Here is a 27025-nt window from a genome sequence, read left to right as displayed (position 1 = left end):
AAGAGTTCGCGTTAAGATTTTTTTTGTTTTCATTTTTTGAAAGAAATAAAGGTGAAATTGGACTGGGTTTAACCTGCGATTAGTGCCATGGATAAAATATTTGGCCTCTGATGTGAACATCCTGGAAAACTACATTGATAATATCAAAACAAGAACTACACTTGAGGATGCAAATGCAAAAAAGACAGTGCAAAATTCATCACCTAACCAAAACTCTAAACACAGCCTGGAAGGCAATAAAAAGCTTGAAATATTAGAGGGCTAGATACAAGTCCTGTAATTCAAGATGATCTACCTACCATAAAAGAACTGAATCTGAAGACACATTTGATATTTTGGAATGGCGGGTTCCAGAAGTCTTACAGCCAAATATTATAGTCTTTATTTTGAATAATGTGTGTAGGGACCTGTTAGAAATTCCTGAATGAAAACTACTGAAGACCAGAATGTATTTCTTCTGTCTCATGTGAAAGCAGGGTGACAAAACTTGGCTGCAGAGTTCTTAAACTTACTGAAATGTTACTTCATACAATAATATTTAATCAGTATGCCTTAAAACTTGGGATATGAGATGAAATTTATTCCTGCATAAAAAGTGCCTTCTGATAGAGAACCTAATAAAGCTTTGGTATGCTTTAGAAATCTCTTAGTGATTCAGCAAAGAAAACAGTTTGGGGAGGTCATGTACCAAACTGGCTTCATATACCTAAATTTCCATGGAAGTTTGGACTCTGATTCAGGTTTGGGAAACACTTGAAAACTCTAACTTCAGATTATCCTTCTCATCCTTTGGGATAAGGCAATAACTTTAATTGGCCTATTAAGTCTGCTTAAGAAATGCTGTTGGTACTGTGGTACAGGAAACTTAGACATGATGCTGTGAAAAGGCAATTTAATCTAAGTGGACTTACTGGTAATTAGTGAATTTTAATACTTTTGATGGTACTGAAGTGTTAGGTATTTTTACTTTTTGATTCTTATGCTTGCAAGTGAAACTAGTGTTATGTGATGTTGTTGAATTGTTGTCATTTTTTTCAAATACTACTTAAAGCCTTTTCCTAATTTAGCTGTGGTTATAAAAGTTTGGGATTTATTACATGGAGAAGACATGTAATAGGTTTTGGGAAATCTGTGTATTTTGCTAAAATTGTTTTTCTTTCCATCTTCACTGATAACTCCCCTCCCCCTCCCATAAAAGTCACCCCAAATATTTTAGATTTGGTAGTGCATTGTTAGTTAACACTCTTCTCTAGCCATAAATAGGTAATGATCAAAATATAGGAAGACAGAGTAGGTACTCACTCCTCCCTCAGTTTGTACTTCATTTGCTGTTTTGTCTGTTAGCTTCTTAAGAGAATAGTTACGTATGTATGAGCTTTGTCTCATTATTGCAATATCCCATGTTATACTGGAGTTTCAATAAATGTATACATGAAGAGAAATAAGTAGTAATAACCTAGTAATGTTTTAACACCAGCATTGTGTTCATTAAACAAGTGTTTGTCTCCATCTTCTTTGTCTACTTTTTTTTTATGGACACATTTTTGTTGTGCAGTATTATCTGGAAAACAAAACAAAACAAAAAAGTATTTATGAGAGGGCTTCCCTGAAGGCCAAAATTCTCTACTCGAAGTCAGGGACAGGTAGCAGTGGTAGAAGTCTATCAGACTGTTACCTGGAAGTACCTGAGGGATTGAAATGTAAAAGAATAGTTCAGTCCTCATTCTCTGGTGGATGACAGCTAAAATTGTCAGTTGGTGCCAAATTTTGAGGAAATTTCTGCAGTATGGTGTCCATTCACTCCTCAGAAGAGACATTAAAAAATTTGGTGTATAGAGGCTAGCTTCCTAAGTTATCAGAGCTGCTCCTCTAAACTAATTACAGGCCGTGGTTCCGATGTTATTCTGAAAAAAGACTGAGAAATTTCAATATGACATTTACTTACAATTTTGATCATTTGATATTATACTAGAACATTAAATGTACCTTGGAAAAGCGTGTACAATTCTGAGGTAACAGTACAGAAATCTCTTTTTTTCTTTAAGTTTACCTTGTTAACCGTTGTTGAAAATACCACAGCTGAAGTGCACGTAGAAGGTGATTCAAATCTACAGTGGGTTATTGATGGGACTAAGCATGTACGGTGGTGACAATGTGTGCAGCAAAGGTCCAATGTCTGCAGCTAAGAATAAGTAGGGGTGGGGAACTGCAGTCAAAGGCATCGAAAATTATGGTGGATGGTGAGCTGCAGATAACAATGATTGTCAACCATGGCAAAATTTGAGACAGTGGAGCCAATATTAATCTAAATGGTGAAGGCAGCAAGACAACCAGGTGGAATTTCGCTTGCCCAAATATGACCATTGTATAGTTAGGCATCTTAATTTCAAGTGGGTACCCATTCAGAACAGTTGATCTCCTCTCTCTTTCAATGAATTGCACTCTGGAAATACATCTCACTTCCTATTTTTTGCAGATGGAACCAAAGTAGCTCAGAATAGACAGCAAGATAAGGTCGAAGTAATGCCACTCCAAATCATAAGAGAACACTGGGACAGGTGTGTGGAGGATTGAAAACGTATATAAGAAGCCTCACGCCTGAAAACTTTTTTTAAACCAAGCTGAGAAAAAAAGATAGTTTGGGACAAACATTTGCGACTTATATGTGTAAGATGGGCACTAGCAATTTGAACATGCTGGAGTCAGACCTGGGAAATCAATGCGCAAATGGGCTGCACAAAGTATAGATGGACTTTTGAAATATAGCGATACAGCAGATTTGCAGGTGGGAATTTTGGGGATTCTATTAACATATAGTGGCAGTATCCTAAATAAAAACAAAGGGAAAGGTGAAGGAAGATATAAACAGGAAATTGTAAATTCATGCTTTTGGCTTCAGTAATTTTGTGGTAAAGTAAGGGGAAGAGTGAGTGGATGGGAGGAAACTTTAATGCATGGAAGGGTGTATGGCATTGACTGTAAGTGTGATTATGGAATACTAGGATTAGAGAGCAGCAAATGCAGACATGAAAACTGAAGCATCCTTACAGAGGAATCTAGGGATAGACCTGGAGCTATTGCTAAGGGATAGTGATTCACCAAGTAGAAGAAAACCAAAAATTTCTCGCCTATGTATTTTAGTAGCAGCCTGGGAGAAACAAGAATCTACTTAATCAAAGGCTTAAATGAAAGAGCAGAGCCAGGAGGGAGAGGAAAAAATCAGTAGCAGGAAGGCTGTAGTTGCTGCATTTTGCAAGATTTAGCACCTATTTCTCTGAAGGAGAGAGAAAATTGAGCCACTGGAGCCTTTGATAGTCAAGCTGTGTGCAGCAGTTCAGAGTAGGTACGTTCCTCGTGTACAGTAGTCACCTGTCATTCTCAATGATTCATGTTAGGTGAGATATAAACCTTTTTAAAGAGATGGGGGGGGTACAGTTTTTGTACTGGCATTTCAGCCTTTTTGTTGGCTTTGGAAGAAGCATTTGCATTTGAAGGCGTGAATTTACAGTTTCCCTGAACTGATAAATTGGGGCTATTTTGGCAACAGTCCTCACTTTCCATCTTCCTCCCCACTCGCTTCCAAGAATACAACTTCATTGCTCTCTTGTCCTGCTGAGAACACTAATGTTGCACAATGAATTGCGGACCAGCTTCAGCTGAAAGCCAACCTGACAAATTTAAAAAGAAAAGAAGGATAGGGGGATGCAGCCCTGCGAGGTCTCTGACCTTGTATACCGTGCACGTGCATAAGCACGAGTGCTGACACCTGCACAAAGCCGGGGGAAGAGAGGCTGTACCTGCCCTTTCCGTAGCATCCGGCACTTAATGTGAGGTGGTCCTGCAGCCACAGGCTGACCTGCTCCCAGAAGGGCCAAAGCATTTTCATTTAACAGGAAATACTTTTTTTTTTTTTTTTTTAAGCTGGTGCATAATGTTAGTTTCAAATCTATGTATAGTCATCTTAAATACTTGAAAATTGTGCCTGAGAGCTGGATTTCCTACGTTGTCAAAGAATGATGCCGGGCCATTCAAGTATGGAGAAGGAACTCAGGACTTGATCGCTTTTTTTGCTTGCGCTAATTGGCCTGATGATGGTTTTTTGGGGGCGTTGTGAGAACTACAGTTAAACCATTTTTCAGCCATCAGAACCTTGTACATGCCTGTAATACTGTATATGGTTTTACATATTAATTTGTTATGTCACATACTATCATAATTTCCCTCTCTTGGCTGTATCATTAGGTTGACTTATTTTGGATTCTGTAAGCATCCATAAAATTTTTATTTTTGTTTCTTATTTTTAAAGTGGTTGGGGAGGGAGGTTGCAAGCAAATATCAAGAGGAGCAATAGTGCAAAGAACACTTCTTTGCTTGTTGAAGATCTGAAACTGGGGCTACTAGTGTTGAGATGATAATTTATAGCATGACTGATTGAATCAGTGGAATCTATTAGTAGAAAACTCTGTTAATGATGCCTCATGAAATTTCCTTGTAGTATGTTGAAATATATATTACTGAATGTATAGGCAGGGGTACAGAAGAACAAAATTCTGAGTTTTAGATTTTTGTTAACTAGATATTGTGGAATCCTRATCAGAAACAAGGAGAGCTATTTTTGTTGTTTATGTATCATAGAGAAATTTTGAAGAACTAATGAATAATTGGAACCTAAAATTGATGTCAAACTATAGTAACAGAATAGAAAAGTTATTTGCACTAAAGAGCCCTGATCTAGAGATGTGATTGTGACTTAAAAAAAAAAAAAATCACGCGCACACATGCACCCGTGCATGCACACAAAAAACGCAACACAAAAAACACACTTGGGGGGGGGTGTGTGGGAATCTAGTTGTCCAGCTTCAAGAGAGTCATTAAGGAGTCTCTGTTACTTTCTGCTCTTGTTTTGCAGAATTTTTCAGTGGAATTAACTAAAATTGTTGCATAAAAGTCATATTCTTTTGCTGAATGTGCAGAGATGAGCAATTTTTAAGGACTTAGTGAGGTAAAGCTTATCGGTTCTGTCTCCCCAGTAACTCCCAGCAAATAGCTGAAAGTAAAGTGCCGGATGCATCTATACATGAGGGTTAGAAGGGAGTATAAATATCATAGAGCCTACATGAGTGAGACTTCACTGTTTAGCTGTAATGATTTTCAGTGCTTTTAAAAACATAGCCTTTTAAATTTTAAAAATAATTTTTTCCAAAGACTGACTTAAAATGTCAAACTCTTCCTTTGCATTAAGGCTGCACGATGTGACTGTTGTAAGTCTCAAGGAAGTCTCAAAGAGAAAGTGCAGTGGCGTGGAGAAATGAAGCACTTCTGTGATCAGCACTGTTTGCTGCGGTTCTACTGTCAACAAAATGAACCAAATCTGGCAACACAAAAAGGACCTGAGAACTTACAGTATGGTATGTGCTGCTGTAGGGGTGCTAAACGGCAAATAAGATGCTTCCTTTAAATAAAACTTAAAAGCTGCTTGAATTATTTATTTGTTGTAATAAACCTGTTTGGGTCAGGGACTGCCCCCCCCCCTTTTTTTTTAAACCGTTAAGGGAATTATTTATTCAGGTGCGTGGCATTTTTTTCATCTTAGTTTCTTATTTTATTGTTTAAGAGATGAAGCACTGTCAGATAATCAAATGTTTTTGTAATCACTTTTTAAAATAAATCTTCTATTTAGGTTAAGTGTAATTTTAATGTTGTGCCTTCATGGGGGCATCAAATATTTTCCCCTTTCATTGTGCTCCTGTTTGCCGTTGCTTGCTCTGTGGAAGGGTTTCTTTTCCAGATGTGTTTTGGTCCCAGAGAACAGAGGGATGCCCTAGGAATTAAAAGGAAACAAAGAAATGTGCTAAATGAAAATGGAAATTTAAGTATCTAGATAATAGCAATGCATTGCTTTTTTGCTCTGTTGGCAATAAGTAGCTTATAAATTTTCTGATGGGACAGAATGCATGTTTACATGGTTTTTAGTGATCTAAATGGTATGTCAGCACAGAAAGTTCAAATAAATCAGTTTTTTAATTAGTGTAATTAAATCAACACAGCTTCTTTGTATGGATACTTTCATATTTGGGCAGTTTAGTATTTACTTTTCTAAAACAGATTATAGTCACATCTGGATATGGCCTTGATTTAGCTTTTGGGATTTGTGTAAGGTTCAGTGCCTGAGGAGTGACGTGCCTATGATCGAGAAATGTCACTTCTCACTTGAAATGATACTGTGATAGAGTAGGGATCAGTGCTGTTAATTTAACATTAGTTTGACATTGTCTGAGTTGCTTATCAAGAATTGCTTTGATTCTGAAAAAGGGAAACATGTAATTTTCTAAAAAGATTCTTTTTACATTTTCAGATCAGGGTTGTCAAACTACCCGAACAAAAATAATGGTAAGTATATGTAATACATAATGTAATTAGAAGCATATAAAATATGACACACTAGCAGCTTAAAGGGATGCTATTAAAAAAAGTAATACTTTTGAATTATAAAAATATTAATCTGAATTTGTGGGATTATTAAATCTTTATCACATCAATAGTTGAAATTAACTTACTTTTTAAAATTAGGTTCATATTTTGTCTTTTCAAATGTATTCTGGGAAAACAGATCTGCAGCCATGTATTTTATGTATGTAATGCATGAAAGTATTGCTTAAAAATTAATCCACAAAGGATGTGTATCTTTTTTATGTGTTTAGACCAATTAGGTGTATTTATTGAATATAGAAAGGGAAGATAATTTCACTGAGTTCTTAGTATTTTAAAATTGTATCTCAGCTTTGAAAGGCCAAAAATAAGGCTTCAGATGTTAAATTATTATTCCCAAGAGTAGAATAATTGGTGCTCGAAGTCCCACCAACTTCACTGCAAGTGACAGAGTGGTGAACCTTTTGCAGGACTGATGTGTGTGAGGGTGGAGGTCATGAATGGAGCAGCAGCCTTAACCTTGATTTAATCAGTTTTTGTCAGCTTCTTGTAAATACTATTATCAATAATAATTTATTCCTTTAGCTTAGCGTATTTTATTTGAAACTTAGTTTTCTTTTGTCTGTCGCATGGAAGATCTGAGAAACACCTATTTTTCAATGAAAAATTTGATTGGCTCCCTTTTTAAATTAAAATATGTCTAGGCTTCTCTAAGATAAATCTTAGATTTAAATGGAAGTGTTTTGATGATATGATAAAAATATATTAATGAAAAACACAGGAAGTAAGATTGCTTAGGTAGCTGGAGTTGTCAAACAAGCTAAGCCAGCATGTTAGAAACATCTAGTATTTTATGTTTAATAGCTTCTAAGAATGTTAATTCAGTTCACAGTGTTTTAAAGGTCATATGAAACCTATCTGTGATTCAAATTTTTTACATTTTATGAAGTGTACTGCCTGACAAATGAAGTCCTCTACTGCTCTTAGTACTTTACTTTCTTTCTGTATTTAAAAGGGTGTATGGGGCCAGTTTTACTACATATGATCAAATACAGGTGAAAGTCTCTGTTTCTTAAATCAGGTTCTAAAGCAGGTGTTAGGGGACAAAATATGTTTGGAACAAGTTTTTCTTACCTGTTGATTGTAGAATGCAGCTCGAATTAAGTGATGTTAACTGATGTTAAGTACCCAAGTATATGTTGATAGTATTGTGGAGCCAGCAGGGGGAGCAGAGAGTTCATACTGTAGGTATTGAGAAGAAATTTTTTTTAGAAAAAAGTTCTATTTAGAAATAGGAGTTTTGGATTATAGTACACTTCAAGAAAGTCAGACCTTGAGCCAAAAGTTTGTAGTTATGTTGTTTATAATGAAAATTTTTTTAACTAAAAGTACTTTTTAAGTTTTGCAATAGCTTAAATTGCACTTTCATGTAAACAAGAATGCAAAAAACAGTATCTTAAATTTAAACTAAAATCTGAGGCAAATATTGTTAATCGAAGTGTTAGCCCAGACTGAGCAAAATACAGATACGTTACATTCCTGACAGTGGTAGCTCATTACTAGAAATGCAAAATAGCTTGTAACTAAAGCACAATGGTGCTGCTGTGTGCTGTGAGCTTCCTCTTCAACATCTCATGCTTGAAAAGCATCAACTGATATATAAAATTGAAAGTTTGGGTTGAAATCAGTAGTGGTGCAACAAGTTCTCTTTTATATGCTTGTCTGTAGGGCTCAGCACCACCACCTTCTCCAACACCTAATAGAGAAATGAAGAACAAGGCAGTTCTTTGCAAACCTTTGACAATGACAAAAGCCACATACTGTAAACCTCATATGCAGACAAAATCTTGTCAGACAGGTAACTGTTGAATTGTGCTAGAACCACTTTTTTTTTTCATTGCAGACTTTTCTTTTAACTGTTACTGTCTTGGAATGTATTGCAAACATACTGATTTTTTCCCTAAACTGCAAGTGTAAAATATATTTAAGTACCTGGCAGGGTTTGCCTTTTTCTTTTTTCTTTTAATAGAAGATGACTGGAAAAAAGAGTATGTCCCAGTGCCTATTCCTGTTCCTGTTTATGTTCCGGTGCCTATGAACATGTATAGTCAAAATGTTCCTGTTCCTACAACAGTTCCTGTTCCTGTAAGTCAGACTTCAGCTTTATTTTTAAACTGACATCCAGTCACATGCACGCGAGGGCACTTTTTATTGTTGACTCTTCTCATTCTAGTCCATCTAAATGACTGCAGGATGCTGCAGCACTCTTTATTGAAATAGAATCAGAAATCTGGCAGAAGCACTTAATTTCCTGATTGTTTTTTCTGAGTGGTGCTTTTGTACAATGCATGTGTGTTAAACAGCGAGATTGGTTCTGGTAATGGGGAAATTAAAGGACTGTCTTGAAGGTGGATGACAGAGTGGGATAAACAGGAGGAAGAAAGGCAAAAAAGGAACCTTGTGCTGACAAAAGAAAATAACTGTAAGTTAGATTTGTTATCACTTACACAGCATACCACATCTGAGTGGTAGAATAAACCATCCTAAATTCCTAAAATTCCATATTTGAAAAAAAAGCCACTAAAAAACAGTTTGATGATTTGTCCAAACTGTTAGCCTGGAGTTATGTCAGATTGAGGTTTAAAGCTCAGGAGCTCCTTTCAGTCTTATTTTGACTCACTAAATTTTGTCATAGTTCTTTTTTTTCCTGGATCCTCTCCTATTTTCCCTTCTGTTCTGAACCATTTTTATTTAATCTTTTAACCTGTCAGCAATTTTTTGTTAGCCCATGCTTAGATGATACGCTTTTATTCTGTGTTAACTTTTAAAGGGGGAATGTATAGCTGATGTTTCTGTGTTGATTGCTGTTGATGCTTTGTTGCAGTGAATTTTTTTTTTTTTCCTTTTCTAACCATCTATTCCTCCCTGTCTACATAGGTGCCAGTTCCAATTTTCTTGCCCACTACTCTGGATAGCACTGAGAAAATTCTTGCAGCAATAGAAGAGCTGAGGGGAAAAGTGCCCTCAAATCCTCTGGAAGCTGAGCTATTGACCTTGTCGGGGATGGTACCGGAAGACAATGGAAAAACAGAGTCTTCTGATGTGACCAGTGAGTTTGTCTTTGACTTTTTGGAGTGTTGGGGTGTATGTGGGATATGTGGGTATACAGAGAAAGGTTATTATGATATTAAAAAAAGATTCTTCTGTTCCAGTGCTATTACTGAGTTCTTATATTAACTTGAAATCTTAATTATTTAAGTATTTTCTAGACTATGTCAGCAGAAAGCTTCCTGAAGTCTGTTGTGTGACTTTGGTCTGCTGTACCAGACTTTGGTCTTTAAAAATATGGGCATTCCCTTTGTGTACTCCAGCTGCCTGGCTGATGGCAAACAGTCATTCAAGATTATACTTGGGGGTTTCTTCTCGGCGTCGCTCAAAACAAGCCAAAACCAAACCAGTCTTCCCTGAAAAGCTCAAATCAAAACCTTAGGGAAAATGATCACCACAGCTGTGTCATACTGTTGGGATCACAGCTTCTTCTGAACAAGACAGGATGCAACAAGAGCCTATTCTCTTTGTATTAACACTTCATTAGGCATATTTTACATTGTCTGTGGGAAAGCAGGGGCTGTTAAAACTCAGAAACATCCATTTCATGAATGGAACCGTGATCAACAAAATCAGGTGACCTAATGATGCTTTGGCTCTTGAGTTGTCTAAAGATCCTCACCTGCAAGTATCATTTCTTTGAAGATAGTAATGCTTCAGCTGATGCATCATTGTGATGTTGAAAAGGCTTGTCATTCCACCAGCTTACCTAAAAGGAGAGAACTCTGTCTGGGACAGCTTTACAGATGAAGATCAAAAATCTTGAATATCCTGCAGTGATATTTTTCTAGTGCACATACCTCTTTGTCTCTATTTCCCAGTTCTGTCTGTCAAAATGCTCAAGTCTCTTCTGTATCTTCCCAGGAGAGTTTGCCTTCTCTTTCAAAAATTAGGTTTTAAGGTTTTTCCATGGCAAAGGTGAAGCTTTTTTCAAGCTCTTTCAACTGATGTCTCAAAGGATGTTGAAAAATGTATGCCTTGGTATACAGGAGGCCAACAGTGGTTTAGAAATTGCTGCTCCCTCAAGGCTTATTGTTCCCCAAATTGTCACTATTCCCCACCAAAGCTGGACATTTCTGACAGCACAGCAAGGTTGTCATGGGCAATTCCTTGCACTCTTATGCTAAGTACAGCTAGCTGGATGAGCATCAAAACTCAGTCTTTTGCAGAGAACTGAATTTGGAGAACTCTGCTTTTGCCAGAAGTTGGAAAAAGGTCAAGTTTCTGTTTCTCTTGACCTGCCTTCCTTGTTTGGTTTTGTAGGATCTCTTTCACAGAGAACAGAATCTTGTAGAAAAATAGATAGATGGTTACATTTTCAAGCTAATTTATTTTCTGTGATTGGTTAAGATGATCCAGATCCCCCTGTATTTGATTTTCTGCACACATGTTTTGCTGAGACTCTCATCTAAATGAAAAAGAGCAGGTGGGCTAACAAGTAACTTTTTGTTTAAAAGAAATTGGAGAAGTAAATCTGGGATGTCAAGAACAACAAAATCTCAGATGGTGGTGAGCAGACCAGGCAGCTTTAGAACCACTGGGTATCTGCCCTATTTTGACTAATCCACACATTAATTAAAATGAGTTTTGTTTTTTTTATTTGTTTGCAGGTGTGATAGTTGAATCAAATCTGCTAAACTCTGAAAGAGAGGCACAGACAAGCTTGCCTGATGTTCTGTATGAACCAGACCTTGATATTGAGATAGACTTTCCAAGAGGTATTTTTTCTATCATTTTAATAAATACTGCGAAGTAGACATTATGGGTAGTCCTCGTACTTTGTTTAATCAACCTTTTGGGTAAGCTTAATTTGATCGCAAGATCTGCTTGTCTTACTCTGTTAGATAAACCTTTGCCAAACCTTTGCAAGACTGGAGATTTCTGGAGGAGTTTCTCCATCTTTCATAATAAATCTTTCTAAATAGAGTACTTTAAACAGAGAAAGGAGGAATTAACTTTGGACAAAAGAACTTGACTGCATCATTTGGTTTTGGACGTGGATTTAGGGAATATGTTTTGAAGGCTCAAAGACTCATATGGTATGCATCACTGAAAACAATAGTGAATGCATTCTCCAATCATGAGATATTTGCGTGGGAAGTGAAATGGTGGTTTAGAGTAGGAATGACAAAAGGGCTGATTTCCTACTGAAGTTTGTTAGAAGGTAGCAAACTAGGAGATACTGCTCTTCACTTGTGTTGTCTTACGGTTTCTTATTAATGTCCATACCTATATTTGAAAAAGGTAGTGTTATGTGAATTGACAGGAAAATCACTACTTTCTGAGATCTTCGATGAAGGAAGGTCCTCGTTTTAATTATCACAATTCCTTCCACTCTATCCACAATGCAGGCAACCATTTTTATTTCCTTATACCATGTCCTAGGCAATTCAACATCCAGGAGACCTCCTGGCTATATACCGTATAACTCATTCTTCCCCTGGACAGCTCCCATAGCTGCTTTTGGAAGTCGTCTTTTGCCTTGTGCCATAGAAGTGACTACCCAAACTAGGTTTCTCAGTTTGTTTTATGTCTAATTTGAAGATCAAGTCTGGCAATTAGGAAGAAGGGTTGATGTTAATCTGAGGAAATTTGTTAGTAAGATGCATACTAAGTTCTTTAACCCTCTTCATAAGGGAGATTTGGTACATGAGAAAGAAAAAACATGAAGAAAAACAAAAATAATGAAGGTGAAATAGTAAACAATAGCAGTTTATAACATATTAATTATGTTGAGGAGCTTCTGAGGTTAGATTCTTTGGGACAGCAGGAGAAGGACTGGTGTTTAATCTGGGGTAGGGTTCTTAAATCTTTGCATGTGAGTGTTATTTTATCTATACTCTTTTTCCTCCTTATGATATTAGATTCAGTAATGGTTTGCATGATGTCTTGAATAGTAAGGTGGTGAAATCAGGCTGGTTATCAGAAGAGCATTCAGCTTTGAATGAAGTCATTGCTTGATAATTAAATGAGAGATGAACCATGTTCAGTAAAGTAAATAAAGTTGCAACCTGCAGCATTAAATCTATTCATATGTCTTGTCATCTCATTCTGCTGTATTGCCTGATTTAAGAGTCCTTCCTTCTACCCCTGAAATGTTAAACAAATAGTATTTTGAGATATTATCATATATCTATTTACTTACATTACTGTTACATCTGTCATGAACAAGGCTTCCACCACTTGTATAAACATAGTCTAAAACCAGTTTCTATGAAGGAGTTCACATTCTGAATCTTAACTTTTAACAGTGTAATGTGCTGTATAGAATATAAAACAGAAATAGAAATGACAGAAATACATGAACAAAGTGCATGTGTTAATTTGTATTTTTTCCACTCATAACTGTTCATTTTCACCATAAATTACACTTGTTAATACCAAAGATTGCCTAGGCATGAAAAATTATGGAAGGATCTGCAGTAAGAAATGCTGCCTTGGTGACTTGAGAAAGTGTCTGAAAACGGTCATTATTGCATGCTTTATAATTTATTTAGAAATAAGCATCTTGATAGTTTTGCCTTACCTACAATAATAGGAATAGGTTTATTTCCTTGCACTGAAATCCAGTCCTAGTTAATGTATCGTATCATATACATGCTTTTGTAGACTCCTTGTATTAATGAACATCAATGTAGTTCATAGATTTTTTCAAATCAGTATCATCCAAAAGGTGTTTAAAAATTATTTTCTGTTAATATATTTTCAGCAACTGAAGAGCTTGATACAGAAAATGAGTTTTTATTGCCTCCTGTTTTTGGGGAAGAATATGAGGAACAGCCAAGACCACGGTCCAAAAAGAAGGTAATTGTATCACGCTATTAAAAAATCCCACAAAATTTAAGTGATCAAAAACATGCCAGAGATTTTTCAGTTCTCAGACTACTCTAAAATGGTATTGCCTATTCATACCTAATTCCCTATCTTTTTTGTTGTAGAGTAATATACTAATTCAAGTAATAAAATTATTTCAGTCATGTCTATTGCAGTTAAGTGGTAGATTGAATAGCTTAGCTCCTGAATTTTGATCCTGGTTTTGCTATAGATGACTCGTATTGGTAGAACTGTTGATGTAATGTACTAGTGTTTCACCCTGTTTGTTACATACTTACTCAGTAATGCTCCTCTACCTTTTACTTTGAATAAAATGCTGTTGTTTTAATCTGATAGTAAAAGGAAAGAATGTTGACTTTGCCTTGGCTTATAATGAGAGCTAAAGCATCTGCTGTATAAAATAGTTAAAAGACTTTTTATTTGCTTGTAACTTTCCCAGATTTTATTTTCAGTCAAAAATCTTAGTTTAAACACTGCAAATAATTTAGCTATGTCCTTTTATTTAGAATTAAACTAACAGGAAAGAGACTTTCTGGTGTCTGGCACAAAGCTGAAATGATTTTGTTGCAAGAACTGCAGTAGCTATCCCAGCTTTAAAAAACAACCTACTTCTAATAAAAYTTACTAAAAATAAATGTGTCTTTCCAGTTTTAAATTTGGAGTCTGACCTGTCTGTTACTGTGCCTTAATTATATTGCTGGCTATGCTTTAATTTGAGACCAAATCAGGCTCTTCCATTGATGGGCTCAGTTGAGCCTGAAGGTTGACCTTCTGACACAGGTTTATAGCATCTCTAACTTCCTGTACATTAACAAAATGAAATTCTAAAATTATACTGAATTATTTGATGCTTTTATGTGCTTGTTGCTTGACATGATATAACCAATACAGCAGCTCTGTTATCAAAAGTCTTATTTTGTCTGTTTTAGAAACCAGTTTGAAAGATGGATTAGAAATGTCAGTTGGCTTAAATAAATACAGTTCTTAGAAATATGTTCAAAATAGATACTGCCTACTGGCTCCAGCTGAATGAAGCATATGTTCTCTACCCTGAACCTTTAGTTTGCAATTTGGCCTGCAGCTTGCTTGTTTGCCTAGCTTCTGTGTTATTCCAGTTAGCAGTTGTTATTCGTATTAACCACTTTGTTTCAATGGCAGGGAGTAAAGAGGAAAGCAGTGTCAGAATATCAGTCTCATGATGATAGTTCTGAAAACTCAGAGAGTAGTTTTCCATTCAAATACACATACGGTGTAAATGCATGGAAACACTGGGTGAAGTCTCGACATTTAGATGAAGATCTTCCAGAATTAGAGGAACTGAAATCAAGTAAGTATTTCCAAAAATCTGGCATCCAGATTTTTATTTGATAGTGAGAACTGCTGTATTTCCCTGTACTCTTCATCCTTTAAAAACTGGTTTTCATATAGAATTTTTAATAGAAGTTTGCAAGTTTCCCTAATGTTCCCACAATAACTGGGATTATTTTACCACAGAAAGAGTTGCCAAACTCTTTTTCCTCAAGAAATTTTCCCAGCTTGGTTCTTAGTGCTAGGTCTTATGCTTCTAGTGCAAGACAGGATGGAACCTTTCTAGGTCTTCTAACTGATCGTGACCATTTTGACTGTTGTTGACATCCTTTTTTTCCTTTTGTTCTAACTTGTCTTGGACTTGGACTTTTCTGGACTTCTAGATTGCAAAGGAGGACATACTACTTTTTGTCATGAAAAGAGAACTTCGTTTGAGGCTGGCGTTACATTGCTTTGGAGCTTGGAGATAATGTGGCCTTCGCTCCTATGGAGTGTTGCTGTCCTTTCTGCAAAACTCCTCTGTATACAGATTTACCCTGGGGAAAAAGGGGGATTGCTACTCTTTTTCTTCAGCTCCCATATGCTTAGCACAGTTGCATTACATTGTTGGATCTTTGGAAATTGCCACTTCCCCTGAAGGTCTTTCTCTACAACACTGCATTCACTTGAGTATCTTGGGTCACTTCCTGCCTCTGTGTCATCCTCAGCTGTGCATGACAGTAAATTCTTCAGCAGGTGCTACTGCATTTGGTTAATTAGACTTTATTCTAGTAGCCTGGTTTATTTTAATTTAGATCTAACATTTGAACTACTTAGTACGTTTAAACTCATTCATTGGTTAGTGGAGAGGACATCAAACCAATTTCACCCTTTACTCCAAAAACACCCCATCCCACCCCCAGCATGTAATAATACTGTTGTATAATGAGGCATTTTTTCTTTATTTTACAGCAAAGTCTGTGAAATTAAAGGAAGATCTATTATCACATACTTCAGCTGAGTTAAGCTATGGGTTGGCTCATTTTGTCAATGAAATTCGAAGGCCAAATGGAGAGAACTATGCACCTGACAGCATCTATTATCTGTGTCTTGGGATTCAGGAGGTTAGTAGAGGCTGTAGAGTTCGAAAGTAGAGCTGATGATTTAACTCTAATACATTTCAGTGGAAGAATGGAAATAATGTGGATTTATTGGCTGAAAAGAGGCTAGGAGCTATTCTTAATATAATGGCTATAATCTGGAACACAGTCTGCTGTATAAATTACATTATAGAAACTTGTCCATATGGAAGATGAGTTTGCAAGACCCATCCTGAAAACTCAAATGAAAGCTGGTATATTGTAATAATTTTAAGCCTCTTGCTGGGTGAAAGCAAAGAATTTGCAGTTTAAGGAATCTGCGATCTAAAAATGATATATTTTTTCCAAATGCTGTGCTTCAATTTGGTCGCTAAAGACAGCTTAATGTAAAAGCAGAATGAAACAGGGATGAGCTGTAAAGGTTTACTAATTCTGTTACTCAGTTATTCTAATTCAGTTATTTCAGACAGTGGAAGCAAGCTATTTGAAGTACCTGCTGGGGAGAGCCTAATTTACTGAATTTTGAAGACTGTAGGCAGTCCATCTTATTTTCTGGAATACAGAAAACTCTGCTACTTAGTGTCCTGTCCCCTTTCTGCCCTTGGAATTATATTGTATAACAGTATGCATATAATTGTATATTGTATACAAATATATTGTATGCTTCTGTAAAGCAGAAGGGAGTCAGTTTAGATGTCTTATAGCTGAAGGCAATAACATATCATTAGTTACTTAGAAAAGCTATTCCACAGCTTATATTTTAAGCAGAGGATGTCTTAACTTATGGTGCATAAGGCAGATCATAGATAAAATAAGCAATGTTCAGAGCTGAAAACCTTAACACGGAGAATTTCATTCAAGTTAATAGGGAATAAAATGTGCATGGAAAACAAGCTGTTCACAATCCTTGTCATCCTACTTTTATACTTAAGGCAGAGGACTAGAATTAAATAACATATCTTTTAATCTTTTAATCAAAATCTCTTTTAATAAATAGCACTTCCACTAATTTTTCTGTAATGAGTTTATACAGAATTAAGGAGTTGATATCTTTCCCTCATGGTTGAAATTTGAGAAGTGAGCATCCATTGTTTGGCATTATAGTCAATATTGCTATAAAGCATGTTTCAGTCTTGACTAGCTTTCTACCACTGCCTTTGCATGATCTACTGTCCCTCTGTATCTTTCTGTCAAATTTAAAAATTCATGTTTTCATAGCAGCTCAGCTTATAGCTTTTCTCCTTTCACCTTTCTCTTCATGTCTTTGACATTGTCTATTGGGAAAGCTAGTTACACATCAAATTTTGGTTTTAAGCTTATCAGAACCAATGTTTGTGTGACACAAAAGAAATATCAGGAGTCCTAATACTTATATACCATACTGAAACATTAGAGGAACAACTTGTGATCATGTTACTGTAATTATTGCTTATATTTGGTGTCCAATATTTTAATTCAGGTGACATTAACAGCCCATGTGGTCTGTTATGGCCCACTTGCGCCAGTGCTATTCAGACTCATAGGAAGACGTGCCCTGATCTGAAGAGTTTGCTTTTCACAAAGGCAGACAGCAGAGTGAAGGGACTGAAGCATGTAAACATGGGCGCAGGCAAAGGTTGCAGCCAACATCTGTGTGCTAATGGCAAATTGTATGTATATGCACATGTGTTAGGGACATACTCTTAGTGCTCTTTCACCTTCTGAAGAAAGAGGTTTAAACTTTCTTCAAACTTAGTGGTACACTAAATTCTACTTAGCTGTGCAACAAAACTCCATTGCCTTCTAGTATTTTCTTACCCCTTCTTTCCATCTATGTGGGTACTTCTGAAATAGAGGAAAACTTGTTACATTAAATCTTTACTGTACAAAAGGTATTGGTTCTATTTAACTCAGAAGGATTTCAGAGAAGATTAAATAATGCCAGATAAGGATAAAATTATGCCAAAGATCAGCAATATTTTACTAACTTACAGTAAAACTTAATAATGTGTATTTCAAAAGAGAATAAGAAAGGCATGGGGTAGAAAAAGAACGCTTTCCCCTCCAAAGGAATTACTGTGCTTACTCTGGCTAAGTACTGACTCAGTGTTGGACCTTTTCCTGATGAGTATGTTATGGTTTGAGCACAGCTGAAATACTTGAAGAGTCTTCAAGTCTTAATTTGTTTTTCTGACTTTGTGCTTGAAATAATTGAATGTTTTTTCTTAAGGGAAACACTTGGAAAGTCTGTTCCAGCAAACTAGTCCCTGAATCAAACCAGTACATTTTTTCAGTTCAGATTCATTTGCAACTGAAATTATTCTGCTTCAGGCCRGAAATGGTACATTAATGGTTTTGATAACACTGAAGCATTGTTTTTCAAAAATGTAACACTTCAAAGGTTGTCACATGATAGGGTGGGCATCTAGCAGAAAGGGTTCACCTAGAGAGAAGGTGTTCACCTGCCTTGCTGSTCTGCGTATAGTGGCCTTCACTCTTTGCCCCAGTACAGATTTTTTTTTTTTTTCCCAAATGTAGCATCTGGGATTGATGGGGGAGAGTCTGCAATATTTGATGCAATAGTTACTTCAGTGGGAGTAGAAGTAGTCTCGGTACACTGGTAGAGAAGGAGTAAAAGACTGTTTAGTCGGTCACCTTTTCTCCTGTCCTGATAAATCCACGCCTACATGTGCTCGGGAAAATGGTAATGAAACAACAGTGTATAATCTAATAATAAGTGTAATAGTGGGGTGCTTTGGGGAAAATTCAGGCTGCCAGAGCTTGGCAGATACTTGTCTTAAAGTGCTGTGGGCAGTAATTCACACTGTTCTCCACTGTGGGACTCAGAGGCACATCCAGTTCCTTCCTATTAGATATGGTTTAGCTAGATCTCATCTTCAGTGGCAACTTCTTATGCTGCTCCTGCCCCCCTCCAGAATTTGTAGAGGAGCTGAGCACAGTGTTGTGGTATAGAAATGAAGCTTGGTTGATGCACGTCTGGTTAGACAGGGAGCAGGAGAGACTGCAATATGCCCTTGTTCTGCAGCCCCTGCAGTGCTCAGGGTCCCAGCACTTCACAGATTTCTACTAGGGGATGTCAGGGTTTAGCTGAACAATTATTCTGAACCAGGAAACAAAAATATTTTTGGTCCAATTCTCAGTTGTGTGGAGGGGATTGGTTTTGAATTGGTTTTCAGTCTGATTTCAATTTTGCTCCTAGCATTCAGTAGAGACCTATGCAAGTGTTTAATACAAAGCAGAAAAAGAAAATTTACTGAGGGAAAATGTGTAAGGGAACATAGGGGAAAACCCTGCGAAGCTTATAGTAAGTTGTATTGTCTGTTTAGAGTTGCATTATAAAGTCAAAATTGCTATATGTAGAAACAAGCACGTTTACTTAGAAGAATTAGTTCAAATGTATCTTTTAAAATGGTATCTTAATGGAGATGTGTTGGAGACTTCTAGGATGTATATTAATTCATTTATCTGTACTATAAAACTGAGTGCAAAGATAAGGAAGTCAAGATATGCTGAACTGCTTAGTATAGATGAGTGCTATGTTTAATGTTATTTCAAGTATGTGTGCAGAAATAGATGCTATTTCAAGAAGTGAGCACATTTTTTCTGTCTGTCACTTTTATTGCATTCACTAGCAACAGGCTTGTTTGCACAAAGATAATATTRAAGTGGAAATTTTAAGAAGCCAATCCTCCAATTCTTAGAAATGTCTCTAGAGATGATAACGTCAAATACTAGTATAGCCTTTGGTTATTAATTCTTGGTAAAGGTTCAAAAGAGTTTCTGTTTTTAAGGTCAAGAGGGTTAAGATAATTAGACTGCAGAATAGGCAGGCGCCTTGCACCATTCTATCATTTTTCTTGCACTACTTCATATTATTACTGCAAATATATGGGAGCTTTTTTGCTCTGACTTCTATGTTGAAGATACTTTTGGCAGTGTCTAGAGTTCACATGTAAAATATCCCTTTCTTGCTAAATGTTTTTTCTACTTTGAAGACCTACCTGGAGCAAAACATAAATTAATATTTTTTAAATGATTTCCTATTCACTGGTACAATGTTGGTTACAACACACTTTTAGAGATAAGTATAATTAATGTGGGGTTGTAATTAATGTGATTCATATCCAATTAGAAATTTGCAACATTCATTGTATTGGAGCTAACTTTTAACTGCTAATTATTGGAAAGGTTTTCTTGTTTCATTTTTGTATACTGTTTTTGTGTGAGTGCAATCATTGTACTGAAAAAGAACCTTGTAGCATAGAGTTTGTTCTAATCTGGCATTGTAAATATTCTCTCTCCCTCTCTTCTTTGTAGTATTTATATGGAAGTAATCGAAAAGACAACATATTTATTGATCCAATCTACCAGACATTTGAACAGGAATTAAATAAAATCCTTAGAAGTTGGCAACCAAGCATACTTCCAGATGGTAATTTTATTTTGGTCATGTATGTTTTTCATCTCTTAATAGTTCTATACTCTTAAGCATGCAGATAGAAACAAACATTTTATGCACTGCAACAGTGATTGATTAAAAATCAAAAAGATCTCTTGTAAGAGTGACTAACTGTACCTGKTCTTACTGTCTTGTTTCTTGGTAATCCATGTTGCAAGAGCTGATTTTTTGCCTACCTATTAATTTTAAATCATCCGTTTTCAGAAGAGAAAGTTAGAATAAGCAGCTGGTCTTTGACCTTTTCTTTTTACCTGAGCTGAATTTATTTTTCCCCCATGTGGGTTCTCAAATGGGAGATAGGCAGGCAGGCACTGGGCTATGTGGGAAGAGCTAATGAACGATGCATTAAGCCCCTCTCAGCTGGAGTAAGAGACTTCTCTGCTATAAGCCTTTTGCTCAGAAGGAACTTCAGTTCACAGAGAAAACAGAAGTAGAGTCTTCTAGGAAACTTCTCCCAGCAGATCAGTTCTGGTACCAAGCTGAAGAATCTGTTATTCTTCCATCTCTGTCACAACCTTCTTGGGAGTGAGAGATCCTCCTTACCAGCCCTTTTCGTCTGCCTTCTGGATATTGTCTTGTCTCTCTGAAGCTTCAGAGGGCCTCTGTGTTTGGCCGTCCCTAAACCCTGATAAGGCCTGCAAGTCCTTTCCAAGTGAGATTTCTCTTGGCAGTGAGAAAGAAGGAGGAGTAGCTCTTTGGAGGCCTTGCCTGAGCAGAATAAAACAAACTCAAAAATGTGTTTTTTATGAAGGGACTAAGATTTGACATTTGATTTTATGTAATAACATAATGGGGAAGCCACATATAAGAAGTGCTATTGAAATAATTAAATAGAAATGTGTTCTGTGTGAAATTGCATATGTCGAAGTTTCCCATTGATTTTCTCTTCCTTGAACAGTGGGTGTCTATGTCTTTAAGAGTTGGTTTTGGGGATATGGGTGTATAATTAATTGTGGTTATTAGAGGCTCCTGTCTTGAGCATTTTGTTAAGTCAACAGAAACTTGATTGTTTTATGTGTGGACAGTTTATGGGCTAATCCATTGTATTTYCTCTAATAAACTTTTTTGAAGGGTCAATATTCTCTCGAGTTGAAGAAGATTATCTTTGGAAGATTAAACAGCTAGGATCGCACTCACCAGTTGCTCTTCTAAATACTCTATTCTACTTTAACACTAAGTATTTTGGCCTGAAAACAGTGGAGCAGCACTTAAGACTTTCTTTTGGCACTGTTTTTAGACAGTGGAAAAAGAATCCTCTAACAATGGAAAGCAAAGCTTGTCTTCGATATCAAGTGTCTTCCCTGTGCAGAGCTGATAATGAAGGTACTGTGATGGTTCCAAAATAAGTATTGCAGGAGCATCCACATTTCACTCAGCCAAGGGACACTTGGGCCTCTTGCCAGGAGCCTGAGGTCTGCATTTGCGTAAAGTTTAGCAGCTTTCAGCTACTGGATCTTTAGGAGAAGTGTGTGGTCTGTGGAGACTACAAGGTCTCTGCATTAAATGTTCCCTTTGAGCCCAGTGGTCTCCGTGCCAAATGCTGGCACTTTGTTGCATTCCATTTACAGATGTGCGTAGCCATGGGGACCACATTGCAGTACTTGGTGGGTTGTGCGTCAGTCACCCCAATCTGGGATGTTTACTGAAAAATGTAAAATAACATCAAGTTATGACTTAGAGGTTGTTGGTTTTCCTTTTAAAGATAAAATTACTACTGGAAAAAGGAAACATGAAGAYGATGAACCAATATTTGAACAAATTGAAAACACATCTGATCCAGCTAGATGCCCTGTGAAAATGTTCGAGTGCTATCTGTCTAAAAGGTAAGTATTAGATGGGGTAACACAGAAGTGTTCTAGAGTAGACCTGGTACAAAAGGGGAGTGTTTTAGTGCAACATGAAATAATGCTCAAAGTGATTGAATTGAGATCTTCTGAAAAAATATCTATATTAAAAACACTGAAGTGTCCAATTCTGTATCTGGACAACGCATGCAGAAAGTGTGTGAGCAGCAGAGTACTTCAATGTTAATTGTCAAGGACTTAATCTGGGAATGACAGTGTGATTCAATTTTCTTACCTATAACACCAAGTATCTCTGCAGAGAATTACCAGCGAGGGATCTGGTAGGTTTTGCTATTGAGGGTATCTGTTGTGGGGGCCCTGTCTGTTAAGTAAGAATTGGATTGAGACAATGGACTTGCTTTTTGTTAAGTCTTCAGGAATTTGAAATTTAAATGCTTTTGAGATACCTGATTTGAAAGTATGCTTAAAATATTTTTGTAATAGGAAAAAAATTAGTGACAGTAATCCAGCATTTAGAAATAGCTTGCTTCCTTCCAATCTGCTCAGAAATTAATGTATTARAAAGAAAAGCTTAGACAGGGAAATCTGAAAAAAATTAATCCAGCAGTGAAGTGTTTTGGAAGTGTTTGAAAACAGGATTTCATGGGAAATATATTTTTTTAATTGGACAAGCCATTAGAGTGACTGATCTAATGGAGATTTTTTGTAACTCTAAGTGGAATAAAGGCAGTGATACAAAAGAAGGAAAGTCACATTGTATATCATATGCATATGATATACAATCATATGTATATATGGCACAATAAATCAAATTAAATATGAGACCCAACGTGTACTGGGAAACAGCATCTTACCCTTAAAAGTAAAGAAAGTTTACATACAACGTAGGCAGAAGCCCCAGTATATATGATTTTACAACAAGGAACAAGTATAAAGTAACTTGTGGTGTTCTGTTAATGCAAACAGCTGTTTTTGAGAAATTTAGTTAATTCTGGTTGTGCCAAATATTTTTTGCCTTTACACTGACCACCACCTTAGTGTGAAGAGGATGTTTTATTACAATGTTGAAGCTGGATTTTTGAACTGCTGCTACAGAGCCAGTAGGGGGAGAACAAATCACTTCTTTTTCTTTAGGAGCATCTCAACTTTGGGAAAAAGAAAACAGTTAAATCCCTTTGGAGCATCATTTATGGTGTGGTTTCCATTCGAGTTCCACTTTCTCGTAACTATTGGTCACCACTGCTGACTAGAGTACCAGACTGCTGCTCTTGGTTCCACTTCTAATAACATAAACCTTGCATTTGCGAAGAAATAATTTTTCTAAAATATTTAACACTTTAAAAACTGTTGTATTTGAACTATTGTAAAATATAAGGTAATACCTGTTGTTTGACATACATGTTGCAATCAATGGACATTTGCAGCTGCAGTTTAGGGAATCCCCTGATTCACAGCTGTGGGCAATGTTTTCTTGCTTTTCCCTGCACAATTAGTGGCTCATGAAAAAGTAGAGAGGAGTTTAAAATCAAGTATGAAAATATTTTAAACTGTCATATTTTGGCTTCTAATCTGAGTCTTAGTCTGATTTATGTGAGAAAAGAAAAAGACAACATTCACCCCAGCAGGTGAAGATCAACACCTGAAATTTTATCAGCCAGTTTGTGAAGATGAGCTTGATATGTTCACCAAAGACACTTGAAGGTACAGCTGGCTCCTGAAATCTGCAGTAGTTGGGAAGGGGAGAGCAGCATGAGTGAGCACTTGTAAATGCAAAACTTAAAATTATTTTCTGAGACTTGCCTAAATGGACAAAATGTTAGAATTTCTTTAAGGGTCTTCTCTGGTGGCTTAGAGGATATGTCTGAGTTGGATCAAACGTATATGAAATCCAAACTATAGTGGGTCACGAATTAAGGGATTTTAAGACTTCTAGTGACCAACCCTTTGAGTAAAATAGAGAGGAGGAGGAGGGTTTTTAGCTTTTTGTTGTATTTCTGTGCATCTTTCAAAGATACAGTTCTTCATTTTCAAGGGAACACCAGGCTCTATATTCAAAAACAGTTGCATCACGCAATGGTACAAGCAATTACTTGTGTCACTGTTGGGATCTGTTTTCAAATCACAGGGAAATTGTTGATTGGGGTTCCTAAATACATGGAAAGTACTTTCTGGTTTAGTGAGTCCTGGAGCTGCAAATTTTTGAAAGCTGGGAGAGTATATGGTCTCCTGTACAGTCTCACTGCTCAATCCTAGACACCTGCTCTCAGCTGTCTGGAGCCAGGACGTGGGGCTCTGACCCAGCACCATTCTTTCAAGGCATCATTTCTCCACAGTAGTCTTCATTTCTGACCACAGTAGTCTTCATTTCTGACTTGCCTAAGGGCAATTAGAGTTTTGTTTATACAGGATGTTAGAAAGGACAACATATTAATTTGTCCTGTGGGACTTTTTTTTACTTTCTTTTTTTCTCCTTTTAGTCCACAGAATCTGAACCAGAGAATGGACTTGTTCTATCTGCAGCCAGACTGTTCGGTCTCCTCAGACAGCCCTATCTGGTATACTTCTGTGTCACTGGACCGCAACACTTTGGAAAACATGCTCGTACGGGTTCTTTTAGTAAAAGATATTTATGATAAAGACAATTATGAACTGGATGAAGACATAGATTAAAACAATCTTCCAAAAACAGTCAAGAAAACAAACAAACAGCATTAGATATAGTCATGCTGCTAGACCTTTATTATGGAAAACWTTTCAAGTTTACCCTTTGTTTTATGAGTTTTGTAGCAGTGTGTACCCTCACCTGGGTATTACCATGTAAATAGTCTGTGAGTGAAAGTTTCCATTATTCTGCGTAGTGGTTTAGGATACTTAACAAACACACTTCAGATTCTTTTTTTTATTATTATTATTTATTTGATTAGATATGTTTGTAACTTTTTACATTGCAAAATATGAATGAGAATGTGCCATGTGTAATTTTTTTTTTTTTTTTTTTTTTTTTTTTTAGTAAGAAACATCCATATTGCACAACTCTACTGTTGCAAGCTCCCTTGAAAGGAGGTTCTTTTAATGGGTTCTTAAAGCAGATGGTTGTGTATGGGTAGCACTACTAAAGTTTAGAACTTGCTGTGTCTTTCAGAATTTTTAAATAAATTGTAAACTAATAGGTTTTTTACTTTTTAGTTACTGAAGCCTTATAAGGTAATGTAGAGAGATTCCATCTTATGTACCAAAAATAGACAAGAGAATGCTGTCGATATTGGTGTACTGTAATGTGAATCTATTCTGGTGAAAACATTTTTTGTTGCCCTTATTAAAACCTTAGTGTCCTTTCCTTATTTGTGACTCTTTCTCAATTGCCCCTACAAATAATAATAAAATATATATATATATATATATATATATAAAATAAATGAATATAAGCTTAAAGCATGTGATCATCAAGACATGTATTTTGTAAAAAAAAAAAAAAGGAAAGAAAGAAAAAGTAAAAAGAAATGTCTGATGACAATGCTATATAATTCTTTTCCATCTTTACTTTTCTGACCATAAATGCTGGTACCTCATATTACTGTAAATCTGTCCTTTGTAGCCTTAGTGAAAGGGATTTTAATGCTGTATTACATAAAGTTAATACAGTGTACTAAATTTTTAACTTTTGTTTGTCCTTGCATTGCTGTACTTAAATACAGTTAATACTTGACTATGGGTGGGAAAATTCTTTTAACTAATGCCTCCATTCAAAAGCCATATGACACATGATGTTGCAGAAAGTTGAAAGATTATTTTTCTTAAGAAAACTGCTTTTATTTGTTCTATATCCTTTCATTGTGCTTATTTTGCAAAAGCAGTCTGATTTCCAGATATATGTTTAGCTGCTTAAGTTTTGTTACTTGCTCTTGTTTAATTAATGTGAGCAATATGGTGGTTCATGCAATGATTCTCCTATTGTACTCAAATCGTAGTAGAATATTCTACTATAAAGTAGTCATAAGTTTAACTTTCCTGAATGATTTTAAGTATCTGTTGAGAGGAATCATCCATTAAAGGGAAAACATTCTGCATGTATTTATGTATGTGTGTATGTATATATATACATATATATATGTAAAAAATATATACACACACACACACATACACACAAATATATTACCACCTTAGAATTCATTTCTTGCAAGGGCTGTATGGCTTTCTCATTTTTCTTAGCTTAAAAGAATGCACTTGGGGACTCATATTTCTATATAGAAAAATAAAGCTTCAGTTGCTTTGTTTTGTTAAGCAAGTTTATTTAAATTTCTGCTATTCTTGTGTGTCTATGAGTTTGTATTAACTTCAGATATACCACTATTTCAAAAGTAGATGGGTATGTACATGTTTAACTTTTCATTTATTCTGGTGGCATTAACCTTCCTGGGCAATCGAGAAATATCACACAGCAGCAGTCAGTAGATCACTGAACAGCTTCAATGCTCTTTTCCTTTTTAAATTACCTGTGAAAGTACACAGGAACTTAGTTTATTAATGCTTGTTTTTTCAAGCAACAGCCATAGAATGTGCCCACAATATATAAACGTGATGATAAAATCAGAAATTATGATCACAGGGTTTTTGGGGGGCTCTCTAGTTGAACACATGACTTGACCATATGTTAGATTTTAAACATAGGACTTTACTATTTTACCTGCCTAAAATGCTGCATGTGCTTACCTTGAAATATTTCATTTAAACATACATTTAAGTGTTTTGATAAATAGAAATAAGGATCTCTCATATCCCCTGCTCTCTAGTTCAGACTTCAAGCACTTCAGCATGGGCTTCAGTCTATCCCTATTTAGGACAGTGCTTACCTACAAACTTTTAACATGAAGCTTAGAGTATCCTAAATCAGTACTACAGTTAAGTGTGTGTTGAATGTTTTGTCTTAAATGGAGTTTAAATTGTTGTTCTCCAAATCAGATTATGGCTATTCCTTACATAAGGTCAGTTTTTAATAATGGCAT

General features: G+C 36.1%; 1 protein-coding gene across 13 annotated transcripts in view; it reads left to right on the top strand.

Moving 5' to 3' along the window:
- ZMYM2 (zinc finger MYM-type containing 2) overlaps nt 1-26519 on the top strand; it is a 93012-nt gene extending 66493 nt beyond the window's left edge. For 3 of the 13 annotated variants that reach the window (XM_026070541.1, XM_026070545.1, XM_026070539.1), the window contains 13 exons: nt 5243-5408; nt 6356-6390; nt 8158-8287; nt 8459-8574; nt 9367-9538; nt 11148-11255; nt 13247-13341; nt 14530-14698; nt 15631-15782; nt 20076-20190; nt 21289-21540; nt 21920-22040; nt 24500-26498. In XM_026070541.1, the coding sequence (XP_025926326.1) occupies nt 5243-5408; nt 6356-6390; nt 8158-8287; nt 8459-8574; nt 9367-9538; nt 11148-11255; nt 13247-13341; nt 14530-14698; nt 15631-15782; nt 20076-20190; nt 21289-21540; nt 21920-22040; nt 24500-24692 (1824 nt within the window). In that variant the 3' untranslated portion in view covers nt 24693-26498. Of the gene's footprint in view, nt 1-5242; nt 5409-6355; nt 6391-8157; nt 8288-8458; nt 8575-9366; nt 9539-11147; nt 11256-13246; nt 13342-14529; nt 14699-15630; nt 15783-20075; nt 20210-21288; nt 21541-21919; nt 22041-24499 lie in introns of those variants that run through there. The other 10 variants (XM_026070542.1, XM_026070540.1, XM_026070544.1 and 7 more) reach the window with 9 other exon arrangements.
- The last annotated feature ends 506 nt before the right edge of the window (nt 26520-27025 follow it).

This window comes from Apteryx rowi, unplaced genomic scaffold (genome assembly GCF_003343035.1).
Source record: "Apteryx rowi isolate R43461 unplaced genomic scaffold, aptRow1 scaffold_311, whole genome shotgun sequence".
Taxonomy (NCBI): Eukaryota; Metazoa; Chordata; class Aves; order Apterygiformes; family Apterygidae; genus Apteryx; species Apteryx rowi.
This window is presented reverse-complemented; position numbering and strand designations above follow the sequence as displayed.